Here is a 14,658-nt window from a genome sequence, read left to right on the forward strand (position 1 = left end):
AATTTTGGCCTAGGTCAGGAACACACACACACACACACACACACACACACACACACACACAAAGACAGACAGACAGACAGACAGACAGACAGACAGACAGACAGACAGACAGACAGACAGACAGACAGACAGACAGACAGACAGACAGACAGACAGACAGACAGACAGACAGACAGACACACACACACACACACACACACACACACACACACACACACACACACACACACACACAATATATATAAAGTGCTACAATATAACATGTACATAAGTGACTGATAGTGATGTGTGTGCGTTTCTGTATTTCTGCACACGTGCGTGCGTGTTTCATTTAACTTCTCAGCAGGAGTAGATGCTTTAATTTGTTCAACTTCTGATATGAAAACAGATTAGTGTGAAGCACTCACAGTAATTCAAATAGGAGTCCTGTTCATTTATATGCCATTGTGTCCATTTCCTTCATAGATACATCTTCTAAATGCAACATTTAAAAGAGCTTTATGGTGTCAGAAAAATATGCCCTTGATTAACTTAAGCCTACACTTTAGAAGTTATGGCTCATGGTTCATAGCTTTAGTATTTATAGTCAATACACTGTCTCACTCTGTATCCCAGGGACTGTTAACCAATCCAAGCTGGTTGGGCCGCTTTACATTTCAGGAGGTGCTGTAGAAGATAGGCGCATAAATTTAGCAATAAGCAGGGGGGAAAGAGTACTAGAATATCTGGTCGACTGGTCCCGGTTTGATCCCTTGCAACTCCTGGCTTTTGTGTCGAAGTGTCCTTGAGCAAGACATTGAAACCCTAAACGCTACTTTTCATCCCATATAGGCTTACTGTCCCAATATCAATTGTCTGCGTCTCCTGACAGAGAGAGATATTTGCATTGCAGTATGCTTCAAAGAACGTATTGTTAACCCTTAGGTGTTCTGTCCAACAGGGTCTAAATATGTCAATGGGAGAGTAGGGAGACCACCTCCAATCACTGCACTGCTGTTGTTAAAAGAAAATAAAGCGTTTTGTCAAACACTAAAGCTCTATATGCTGATAGTAAGCTAGTCATTGAGCGTTTGTTCAGTAACAGGGGGTCTCCTCATCTCTCCAGCTCTTTAGTTAAAAATGTAAATAAATACATTTTCAGGTCAGGATATTAATCTTATCAGGAGAGAGCTTCAAATTTTGTTCCAATTTTATCTGCTCATTTTGTTGTTTCATCAATTCCAATTGTACTTGTTTATCCTGTATCCTGTAAGAGATATAGAGCTATTTAACACTTATTTTAACAATAAAAAAAAACATAAATAAATACATACCGGTACATAAATAAATCACTGACACCGCCTTTAACATACTCTACATAAAGCTTGGTTAAAATAATGTTTTATTCATTAAAATAAGTCTTGGGTTTCAGCTTTAAGCCTGCCACCAGACAGCATTATCAGTTCCTCAATTGCAGATGGTATGAGGATTAAAAATAGTGGGAGTATTATTTCAATCATATACACCTACAGTAATACACATTGCCATGTGGAATATTAAAACCAATATGTGCAGAGGACATTCTGATAAAGGCACATCTCATTGTGTGTGTAATCTGTAATCCTGCACCTTTGATGGCTCTGCCCAAGTTGGGTTATGAGCTACCATGCAGTGTTAATATAATCATGATGCACCTGATTAAGACTATGAAACAACATACAATAATGTGTTATTTCTGTCATTGTCTTGCAATTCACTACCCATAGTGTACGTTTATTCTACCAATCACACCTTCTATGTACTGATAGATCTCCCTCGCACAGGGTTATCGAGCAACCGACTTAGCGGACACAACTCAAACAAGTGCTTTTTATGATTTATTGTCGTCGTCACACACACAACTCACTCAATCATCTAAACACTACAACTGTTTGTTAGGTTATAAACCTGCAAACAAAAACACAACAATAATTACTGACATGAAATATAACATACACAAACTATAAAATATCAGCAATAAATGATAAACGTCATGTAAACCACGCTCATAATTATACACACCGTTGGTCAGTCGGCCGCCTGCAATAGATTGACGCACTTACAACAACACCGGAACTACAACCGGAAGTCATCACATTGACGCATGCGTGGTCCACATTGTTACGGCTATAAACTAAATATCCCTCTGAAAACTAAACAGTAAACATATAAATCACCCAGCCACTCGGACAACCCTTTCCTCACGCAGATACACACGCCAATCTGCCTAAATAAGTAAAGTAAATACAAATATATTCAGCAAAACCCAAAGTAACGTCATATTACTCATTGCTCATAACCACACAGTCCTGCTGTATAGCGCTAAAACTCTACATAAGCAGGTAATACACAAATCAATAATCATAATAATGATAATAATACTACTGGAAAGTTCTACACATATACATGCAAAACGCTAAAATATCAAGTGTGTACTGTCATTCACAAAAAAATAGGTCTTTCTTTCTAAATTAACTACAGTTGTTGAGCAACCGGGCTCCGGCAAGAGTCCTGAGAGCACTTTTGTTGACAAAAGAGAAAATTCTGCCCAAAAAATATTTACTTTTTTGATCACCTTTGTTGCCATGCTTTTACCTATCATGTTTTTGTCAAGAATACAGCCCAAATAGGTAACGTCTTATAGGGCATCGCAGTTCCCGCCCACTTCCTGGTTCCACTGCAAAATACTCAATGCATTTTTCCCATTGACATTTCCAAAAATATTTATATCAATTAATTTAAGCCTAGAATCAAGCTATCCAGGGTCCTGGTGAATCATGGCCATAAAACGTTTGATTCTGTGAAAAAAACGTTTTTGAAAACGGCAAAACAAAGGGTATTTATTAAATATAGTATATCATATCATTAAATATAAAATAAAAAAAATCACAGAAAAAATGTTTAATGGTCATGATTCACCAGGACCCTGGATGGCTTGATTCTAGGCTTAAATTAATTGATATAAATATTTTTGGAAATGTCAATGGGAAAAATGCATTGAGTATTTTGCAGTGGAACCCGGAAGTGGCCGCAACTGCGATGCCCTATTTGCTAGGGATTAGTGTGTCATCACTCCTCACTAAAATGGTTCAGTTACACATTAATCCTTTTGTTATTCAGTTTTATCTTAAGTTCCTCACTGACAGAATTCAGTATGTAAAGGTAAACAAGACACTCTCCTCTCCCATCAGGACCAGAGTTGGTGCACCCCAAGGTTGCATTAGCTCTCCTGTATTGTTTACTCTTTACACGGCAGACTGTAACACCTGCGAGTCAAATCAGTTTCTTCTGAAATATTCAGATGACTCTACGCTAATAGCTCTGATGACTGACAGTGATGACCCGAAACAGTACCAGTGTAGCGTTGACCGGCTTGTGGAGTGGTGTGACAAAAATAATCTGATTATCAACACTAAGAAAACTGAGGAAATTATATTTGGTCCTGCTCCCGGTGATAAGACACCACCGGTGACTATCCATGGTTCAGCTATTGAACAGGTCCCATCTTACAAATATCTGGGGGTGATGATAGATGCCACCTTATCATGGTCATCTCATATTGATTATATTTGTAAGAGGATACAGCAGCGTATGTACTCCCTACGCCGACTTAGATCGTTTGGTGCTAGCAGTCAGATCTTGTCTCTTTTCTATACGTCTGTTGTTCAAACTGTGATGTTGTACTGTAGCACGGCCTGGTTTAACAGCCTATCAATGGTATATAAGAACAAACTGTATAGCCAAATTAAGATCTGCGCTAAAATAGTTGGTAGGCCAGTCGAGGCTGTGTTACATTCCTTTAAAGAGGCCCAGATCAATAGTATGCCCTTACATGTTTTAAATGATGAATATCAACTGATGCCCTCCGGGAGGCGGTTTAGAGTCCCAAAATATAAGAAAAACAGGCTAAAGAACTCTTTTGTACATCAGTCTGTTCTGCTTTTAAACCAAAGTCGGTAAACCAAGAGGATTTGTTCTACTGTTCTTGTTTCTGTCTGCTTCTGTGATGTATGTCCTGTAATGTACTTTGTGTAATGTTTTGTGTATGTCCTGCCTGTATCTTGAACGGTGACGTCATGGACACATAGCAAATTTCGGTGAAAGCTGACAATAAAGTTGTATCGTATCGTATCAACTCTGACCTTGAAATCATTTGCATTTATCGTACTGAGGGAATGTTTGGACCCAAAAAGAATGGATTCTGTTTTACCAAGGTGTAGTGACAGTTTGTTATCGGTAAGCCAAGTACGGATTTTGGTGAGTTCAGAGCTGAGAGCTTCCTTAACCTGCATTTTGTCCTCGCCCGAGACCAGGAGTGCTGAGTCGTTAGCGAACAGGAACAATTTGCAGTTACAGGCAGCATTCATGTAGTTAACTCTTTAACTGTCAGAGTAATAGTGTAATAGTGTCACACTACTGCCAGTGAAAACCACTGAAAACACACAACTCGTCAGACTCGTCAGTGGCAGGCTGCGCCTTGGTAGAATCTGACGAGTTCCCTAGTCAGTGGCAGGCAAAGAGTTACTGCATATCTCTGCTGTCCAGCCCGAAACTGCTAACTCCAAAACGCTCATTGTTCAGGAAACGAAAAAACAAAATATACGTTTTTCAGAAAATGAAGAAAACCTTATATTTTTAAAACAAAGCAATACTACCTCGTCAAAGTTGGTATAGTGACTGTATATATTGTGAGATACTTGCATGTGTCATTATATTATCAACACTTTACCCAAATCGCGGGTAAATCAACACTTTACCCAGCGCGAGTGGAGTTAGAAGTTTCAGACGAGCAGAAATCAAGCTGAAATGGAGTTAGGTGTCCAAACAACAGTAGCTCCACTCGCTGCTGAGAGAGGTTTCAAAAGGGTACAGATTCCCAAAAGCTAACAATGGATCTCCAAGCTCACAATGCATCACAACAACGTGTGAATTAATGCCCTGATGCTTCATGACACTTATTATATAGGCCTACAACAATAAACAGGACTTTAAATATTACAATAACTTCTGCTAAGAGGTAGTAGAACACTAGCGCGACAGAAATGCTATGAACGTCTTTCTTCTTATCACAATGAATCAGAATCAGAATCAGGTTTATTGTCACATCACAGGTTTACAAGGTAAAAAAGTGGGTGAAATTCGTTTTTGTACATCACTCCCATCGCAACGTTAGATTCCGTAGAAAGAAGAGTGGGGAGAGACAAGAAGAAGAGGGGTAGGGGGCAAGTGGGAAGGAGATCAACAAGAGAACAATGCTCTCCTCATTAAACACTTCATAGATTTTAGAAATATAATTACTTGTTTTCATAACATTAGCGTCAGTGCTGTTTGATAAACAGGTACACTGCATAGTTTTAACAGACTACGGGGAGTCTGTTTACGTGTTGTTCCTCCTCGTTCACTGCGCACCGCGCACTGCTGATGTTGTGCTGTAGCACTGTGTAGAGGAGAGGGGGGAGTTGTTTGTTTTTGACGGACAGTTTGAGGATCCAATGGAGTTGGGAGTTTTCGTCTGAGGCGCTTTCTAATACTTTTCATTGGTTCAAATGTTTAGATTTTTTACACATACCCAGGGGGCAAAGGGGGGTATGCTGCATTTGCTCTGCTATAAAAGGTTGGCCACCAGAAATAATATCTATGACCCCGTAGGATCACAACCTATATGGACAACCCGGTCAATTTTTTGCTGGAAATCCAATATGGCCGCCTCAATATTGGCCACTATCAGTACCCAGGGGCAAAGGGGGGTATGCTGCATTTGCCCTGCCATAAAAGGTTGGCCACCAGAAATAATATCTATGACCCAGTAGGATCACAACCTATATGGACAACCCGGTCAACTTGCTGCTGGAAATCCAATATGGCCGCCTCAATATTGGCCCCTATCAAAAAATAGCTTTGGCAATAACTTTTGAACCAGATGGGCTAGAAATCAAAACTTGGTGTCTATTTCATGGTTTCAGAGCATGAGAAACTCAATGGAATACTTATCTTTATGATTGGGTGTGTCTGGCCCTTTAATTTGCATATTTCCAAGATGGATGCCACGCGAAAATGAGTTTTACTATGACTTTTACAGTGACAGCTTACTGTTATGGCAAAAAGTCTGCTTTTTAAGCAATATGAACACATTTGGTCAGTTTGAGCTTTCATTTCTATTTTGTCAATATGGCTGCAGTCATAAATAATGTATGGTATTACATTTTCCCCCAGATTTATTGATTTATAGATCTATAGTTGTGGGGATGATTGCAGAGAAAAATCGGAGAAAAAGCCCACAATGTATCTAATGTATCATTTTAATAAACTAAATACAATATAAACATACACATGCACACTCCAAGACTTGCCAAAAACTTCAACTTTAGGGCTATACAAATTAACATAGTGGTATGCATTCAAGTAACATAACAAAATATAGACTACTTAGTGACAAATAGAGTAAAGGCGGAGTTGAGGTTGCCTACAAAAGGTTCATTTTGACCTCTATGGTGCTGTCTTGCCTGCTTCTAAAGCCAATGATACTATGGTACAATGCTATTCACTGTCACTGTTGTCATGTGTTGCACTGATCCTGCTGCATCGTGTCTCCAGTACCTGGCAGGGAGATCCAGACACATGCTGGCCTTGAACCATGCCTTCTTCCCAGTGAAAAAGGGATAGCTGGTGGTATCTCTGCCACTTAAACTATGGATAAAGGGCAGGGCACGACACTGTGCAAGCCCCAGTGCTGATACCATTTGATGGATAGGAAGGTATGAATTGTGTTCTCACCCACAGCTCTGGAAGGCATCTGACATGGGTTGCTGCATAGTAAAGGCACATGATGATGATGTCTGTGTCATTGGCATGGATGACAACTCTGTCAACTTTGTCATTCTGGACACTGTACAGGGTGTGGAGTATTATTCTTGTATCAGCTTCCTGTTGTGTGGATTCTAGTGCAGGGACATCTTCAATAGACCCCTCCTTGATCACCACACTCCTTGTCTCTTCTTTAAACCACCCACCCAGGTAAAGATGTGTTGGACCAAGGGCCGACTTAAGTTTCTCATTTTCACACCATTCGTCACAGAGGAAACTCAATAGGTTTGCCTTGTTAGCTGACACAGCAAAAAACTCCTGAGGATCTGGAGCTGTGTAACGCATACTGACTTCATATTCTTTGGTAGGTTTTGGTCGAGCATATCTGTGTTCTTGCTCAGCTGTCTTAAGACTAGGTCCACTGTACCGGTCACAACAGAAGTGAATGATCTCTGTGCCAGCAGGCACATCATTCAACAGCAGACGTTGGTATCGTTCAGCGATTGTTCCAAATGCTTCACCTTTCAGGAACGACCAATGGCGTATGGCATACATGGCATCAATAACTACTGCTGTTTTTCTGTCTTCTGTAGGCAGGTCAGGGATGCATGCAACTTTGGTCTCCTCTTTCAGGACCTTCACAAGGCTTGCCTTGGTACCTGTTCTCATCCTGCCATCTTCCTGGAAGAGGGAAGGGGGGAAGCCACTGCACTCGTGGTTGCCTATAAAGTCAACAAGGTTGAGTTCTCCACCACTGGCTATGATTTGGGTCATGCGCAGGAGGGCAGTAATTTCATTGCTCTTGCCAGGTGCTGAGGTTTTCCCCTTAGACTTTTTAGATTTTGTGTTTTGAGTGTGGGAAGTGTTAAGCTTCATTATGCTTGTCTTCTTCTGTTCACTGGACAATGACTCACACAGTGCCTTCAGACCCAGTTCTTTCACACTCATCAAGTGGTCCTTGACTGTGGAATCAGCACACTGTCCTGTAGATATGTTGATCGTGGATGATGTGCTCACTGTAAATGGGTTAGTCTCCACTGCTGCCATGACCTTGACTACCATCTCTGCATCCCGGATTACACGACTCTGACCAGACTCATGGTGTGGGTTGGAGGAGTGGAGGTGGAGCATAGACTTGAGCTCTGCAGAGACAGCTGCAGTGAGTGGTTTTGTGTAGACCCATTTTGTCCTGGCAGCAGGGCTGAGTGTAATGCCATCCAGACTGCTTGCTTCCTTGGCATCGGCATTATAGGTCTGCTCCAGTAGCATGTCAAGAGAAACACTGTTGTGGCTGCCATCTGCTCGTCTGCCAACAAATACACCTGCCATCAGTGCTTCATGTACCTCTGAAGCTGTTTCTGGTAGTTTCTTCATCTCAGCCAAATACAGAGGTAAAGATTGCTGCCCGTACTTGTAGTGGCCTGCTGCAGTGAGGTAGGGTAGCATTCTTGCTGATTCACAGAGATGTCCTGTCCAGTCACCTTCCCGATCGTACTAGATAAACCTTTGGAGAATATCTGACATCTCCAGGAAGGTTTCCCAGAGGACTGCAGTTGGTTGCCCATTCAATGATTCCTGAAAAAGCAGCAGCTGCTCTCTTAGGACTGACATCTCTGGACTGCCATCTCTGTTGCCATAACAGTCAGCTGTCACTGTAAAAGTCATAGTAAAACTCATTTTCGCGTGGCGTCCATCTTGGAAATATGCAAATTAAAGGTCCAGACACACCCAATCATAAAGATAAGTATTCCATTGAGTTTCTCATGCTCTGAAACCATGAAATAGACACCAAGTTTTTATTTCTAGCCCATCTGGTTCAAAAGTTATTGCCAAAGCTATTTTCTGATAGGGGCCAATATTGAGGCGGCCATGTTGGATTTCCAGCAGCAAGTTGACCGGGTTGTCCATATAGGTTGTGATCCTACTGGGTCATAGATATTATTTCTGGTGGCCAACCTTTTATGGCAGGGCAAATGCAGCATACCCCCCTTTGCCCCTGGGTACTGATAGTGGCCAATATTGAGGCGGCCATATTGGATTTCCAGCAAAAAATTGACCGGGTTGTCCATATAGGTTGTGATCCTACGGGGTCATAGATATTATTTCTGGTGGCCAACCTTTTATAGCAGAGCAAATGCAGCTTTCCAAAAAAAAGGGGGTTTTGCCCCCTGGGTAACAGATGTGAAGGGTGAATATGAAAAAAAAAAAAAGATGAAAATCGAGTTAGCTGGTTCGTCCTGGACACCGACAATATAAGGAACAGTAACGGCCCTATACGCTTCCTTGAGTAACCCCACAGTTCACTGGGAGCGATGAGGACATGGTTCCATTGATGTCAACCACTTGTTCTCTTCCCTCAAGGTAATATTTCATCCAGTTTAATGATGTGCTATCAAAACCAATCGCCTTCAGCTTATTCAGTAGAATTGAATGATTTACAGTGTCGAATGCCTTTTGGAGGTCCAGCATGACCATGCCGCAGAATTTGTGAGGCTGTTGTCCTGAGACGACACAATGTGAAAAAAAAAGGATTGACCTTACTGTTCTGCCATCTAGCTGGATTGGGTTTTTTCTCCTTGATGGCACCGTTTTTCGCTTGCCCAGAGCTTTAAAATGCATCGATGCGGTGTCGCTCGGTAAAGCTCTGTTGGTTTTCGAAATCCTCGGTAACTGCACATCACAGGATTCAATGATAATTAATCCCTGTAGAATTGCAGTGTAGAACAGCATGAAGTAGTTGCTGGTTAAAAGGATGTTTCTCAAACGTAGTTGGTGTTTTCTCCTTTGGAGTATGGAGCTAGAAAAAAAATCTGTCCTCCTTGAATGCCATCTCACTTCGGCCATGTATTGTCGTAGCACTCCCTAAGCACCGCTAATGCAGGCTGTGAGCATTAACCTCAACTATAGACACAGAGGGTTTAGGGGTGTGCCGATATATCGTCCCGCGATATATCGCGATACGTTTTCGCGACGATATGTATCGTTTTGGGGGAAAAAAATATCGTTTTTGAATTTTTTTTTTTTTTTTTTTTACAATCATAATAATCAGGCATGCAAACGGCCCCGAAGTGAAAAGAGTGACAACATGTTTTTTTTTCGGGTCAGGTGTCATACTATTTGGATTCAAAACGGCTATTGTAGCTGAAAAGCTACAAGTTTGCATGTCTGAATAATGCAAAAACAGAATTATTTGTTTGCATTTTCTTTTTTTCTCCTCCATATATTTTCATAATAAAAAAGTGCGTATCGTATCGTATCGAAATCGTATCGAAGTTGTGAGCCAAATATCGTATCGTATCGTTTCGTGAAATTAGTGTATCGGCACACCCCTAAGAGGGTTACATGTACACACCCACCCACCCACCCACCCACCCACACACACACACACACACACACACACACACACACACACACACACACACACACACACACACACACCCCTTGTTTTTGCTCGGATACAAGAAACTCACAGAGGTTGAAAAGGAGATCAAATATGACAGAAATGCCTGACCTGGAGTATGATCTGGACTTCATTTCATCATTTATTTTCCAACCATACAGTAGCGATCAGCTCTGACCAAAAGTGAATCAAATGTTTCAGTTTAGAGTGCCATATTGCGAGTAAAGTAAGTGACAAGTATATTATGGCACCAAAACAATCACTAAATCACCCGAACATGTTATTTTAAAATATGGCATGCTCTGTCTGCAACATCATATGCCTGTAATCAAAAATGACAGCAGTTCATGCTACCTCCAGTTCCACTGTACCGCCATAGCCCAGAACCAACGATAAACACATCTATGATGTCATTAAACATACGGTATACAGACATATTTGATTGTATATACCAGGTGTAGGCAACCTTTATTATCAAAAGAGGCGTTTTTGGCCCAAAACATTTATAAACTAGAAAATGTGCTCCTCGGAGCACAGGTCTCCGCCAGGCGAGGTGGTAAAAGAAAGTACTGTTCCTGATTAATTCTGTCTTACCTATTTACAGTATATTACATATTGTGATGTCACGTGAAGCTTGACCAATGTTAGGTGTTCACAGACGGACGGACAGACACACGGACGGACAAAGTGAAAACATACTCTCCACCATGCGGCCTGGCGGAGACAAAAATCTGTCTGGAGCCGCAAAATATGTTTGCTTTATTTATTTATTTGAGATTTTTCTGGTCTTTCTTTATTACTTTTTTATTGTTTGCTAATTTCTCAAAGCAGATCAAGTATACCAGCAAGCCAGCAGCGTTGGTGGTGAAAGCAAACAAACCTAGCAATAATACATTCTTTCTTATTTTTATCTGGTGTATAGGCGACACTTTTTTCCTTTTCAATAGGATAATTTAAGAATAACTTTATGCCTGGGCTAGTACAATAATAAATTATGATTAAAATGTAAAAAGAAGAAAAAGAAAAAGAAAACCTCTTATTTCTTTACATACTTCTTTGCCCAAGCAACTGGGAGCCACGGGAGAGGGCCTAAGAGCCATGTATGCGGCTCTAGAGCAGCAAGTTGCCTACCCCTGGTATACGAATGGATTCATCAGATTTTCTCTGCCTTCTTTCAGCTATTTTTCCTGCTGCTGCAAATGTATGAGAAGTACCAGAATCAACGAATGTTACCCTTTTAAACATGAAAAGAGTGTAACAATAAAGAAACCATGACCTTGAACGGTTCATTCAACCTCCACCCGGTAGTCCAAGACCTTTTCAAGGTAATAGCACATCTTATTACACAATGGTAACCTCATAGGCTTGACTCCAGCACTGACTTCGCATAGAAACCATTGAGCTCTGTCATCAGTGCAGCAGCCTACCATTGAAATCAGTGGATTTTAAAATTGACTACTACAGGGTAGTAACTGCCATCATTTACCTCCATAAAGACATGATCTCTCCATAGTCTGAGATCATATTTCATATCACCAGGTCAGTGTCACCTACCGGTAGGGGATCCTTCCAGCACCTGTCCTGTGTAGCTTGTCTCTTTGAAGATTGGCCTGTTGTCGTTCTGGTCGATGACAGTCACAACTAGAATTGCTGGGCCTTCAACCAGGTCACCACTCAGATCTATGGTCGAAACTGCCAGCTGAGGGGAGAGAGAAGACAAGAGACAAGATTCAACTATTTGAGGGGCTAAGCTCAGCTGATTCTGTTTAGTTTACTCAGTTTAAACACAGTTAAAACAAGATCAGAATTAATCTTTCTCTCAATCACTTTTATATAAATGATGATGTTGTTGGTATTTTTTTACTGAAAGCTCTGTCCAGGAGGACTCGTTATTGTGAATCCAGTCTAGCGTGCTAAGCTAACAACTTCACAACTGCTGACCAGTTTGAATATGAATGGGAACATTTTATATCAAAATAACAAATATCAAATGGTCCTATTTAGAATCATTGGAGGTGCCTAAATGAAGTTGAAGAAACAGTAGAGAACCTCTAACAAACCATACAGGGGCTGAAAAGGTTATTTACAGCAACGGTGCTATACAGCACCTCAACAACCCCAAAGAACCACTGAATAACCAATATGTTGTTGTTGTTGTTGTATGGAACACGCTGTGCGTCCGTCTATCGCAAACTCTCTATTCTCATTACATTTCTCACTCTCTGTCTGCCTCGCTTTCTTCCTCTCTGAATGTTGTCTTCAACAGACTGAAAAACTGAATGAACTCGGCTTTGAGAGCTTTCTTATCAGATTTTTTAATCTGATAAGTTTTATTTGGTTATTTTATTTGGAGGTCAGCTAACCCCATTTCCCACTCAATAAAAGGTTTGCAAGCCCATTTGTAAAGAATTCAAGAGTTTTACATACTGCTTTTTTAAATCACACAATTTTCAAGAAGGACACTTAACCTCATCTTTCTTTCTTATTAGTATGTGTACGGTATGTGACATGCACACTGAGACACCTATTATTTATTTGATAGAACCATCTCAGCAATCAGCTCATTTCACATTCACTCAGCATTCATCTTCTCCAGAGTCATCATCTCGCTGGGGAGAGGAATTCAAAATAACTCGGCCTGACCTCCTGTCTGTTTGCCAGCCGTGTCCTTAAAGGAGCACTGCAACCCGATCTTCATATAATTGTCCCTCACTGATGCTTATAAGCATGTGACATTTCCATACTCGCTCTGTGTATCTGAGGTGGGCTATGAACTGTTCAGAAACCTGCCTACCAATGCTATATTCGGTAGGCAGGTTTGGTAATTTCAAACACGATTTAAAACTTTGGAGAAGAACAATGGCTTATATTTCAACATGCAAACTTTCCAGTAAGAGAAAGGCTGTCGTTTGTATTAGCTTGGAATCCCCATCAATGATGTTCTGAACCGTCCAAAGATGCAGAGCGAGTCGACAGAAATGGTGCCATCTTTAGTGAGGACCAATTATATGAAGATAACGTTGAAAATGGGCGAAGTGCTCTTTAAACATTCTAGGGAAGCTGCTCCCCTGGTCTCAGGTGAATAATTCTACATGAAAAGATAGGCCATAGACTAGGCCATGCAATTACAGTAGAGTCAATACATTCAAAGGTAGTACTTTATAGTAGATTACGCTCCCTCTGGACAATATAACCAACTTGTGCAAGGAACTGCAAAGCTTTTTATTTTCAGTAGCACAAAAGTATTCTAAAATGACTTTAATGAGTTACCTTTCTCAGAAGGTAACCCTGTAATGTAACTGGTTACTTTTAAAAGTAACATTATCCAACTCTTATCAGACCATGCTCAGCGTTATAGATTCACTACAGCAGACATGACAGGGTTAAATTAGACCACTGGAAAAAACACCTTCACATGTATTCTGCACACTGCAGGAAATCAAAGCCTGGAAATAATTTCATATAAGAAATCATTCTCTTTTTCTGAGAAATAGATTTTATTCAAACTTTCAGAATGTTAAATTTGTCAGTTAACTCCACTGTCTCTGTTCCTCTCAAAGCTTAACCATGAACACCATGAATTTTAACTTTTTCTTAATTTTTGTGTGTTTTTGGTCTCCCCCACCTCTCTTCTGTTCCAAAAAATACCCGACTTCGAGCATGCAGGCTTTCATAGGCTATCTGTGGTTTTATTTCAAATATTTCACTCGATGTCTCGCTATGGGAGAGCGCCCTCCGGCGTGATCACACAGAAGTACACCTTCATAAACTTCCAGACAATTCTATTGGCTGGACTGACCTTCCTCTGACTGGAGGTCCCGCCCTCATCCTATATCAGTCAGTGGAGGGTCATTTTCCCTAATTCAGTTTCTCTTCTCGTTCGCGATCGAGGAAGCACCTTCTCAGTCCACCTTATGAAGTCAGTACGGCGAAAGTCTCAACAGGACAGGATAATATCCCGGACCGCGAGACGCTACTGATGGTAGGTGTTGACTTTTCTTTACAAAACCTGCTAGGAACTTAAATACGTTCCATAGCCAAGCTTAATAAGCTAAAAAGAAAGCATAGTCTGCTTACATAGTAATCGTGATTCGAAGGACGAGTTTAATACACTCTCCCTAGTCTCACCCTGATTACTAGCCACAGCTAGCCCTGAGCTAGCTGTAAAGAACAACACGCCAGTATAATATACTCGGCCCCAGTGTTTGTTTCTTTCAAGCCTAGCAGCAGGTTGCCAGAGGGAGAGCCCTGAGCTCTCCTCAGCCCCACAGACTGCTAGCCACAGTTAGCCACGAGCTAGCTAGGAAAAAACAAACATGTGAGCATAGTCCGCTCAACCCCTGTGTTTTCGTTTTTTCCCTCCTCCCTGTTCTGTTCCCTAAAGCTTAAAACGCTTAACGTGAACGTGGCCTCCACAACTCTGAGGAGCAGGACCG

General features: G+C 41.1%; 1 protein-coding gene across 1 annotated transcript in view; it reads right to left on the minus strand.

The window, feature by feature from the left end:
• Window positions 1-14,658, minus strand: part of LOC311047444 (cadherin-13-like) — a 249,065-nt gene that overhangs the window by 81,194 nt on the left and 153,213 nt on the right. Inside the window, exon 6 of the mRNA XM_084060172.1 lies at window positions 11,777-11,921. Coding sequence (XP_083916298.1) covers window positions 11,777-11,921 — 145 coding nt within the window. The remainder of the gene's footprint in view (window positions 1-11,776; window positions 11,922-14,658) is intronic.

Source organism: Gymnoscopelus microlampas (genome assembly GCF_963454915.1).
Source record: "Gymnoscopelus microlampas genome assembly, chromosome: 6".
Classification (NCBI taxonomy): domain Eukaryota; kingdom Metazoa; phylum Chordata; class Actinopteri; order Myctophiformes; family Myctophidae; genus Gymnoscopelus; species Gymnoscopelus microlampas.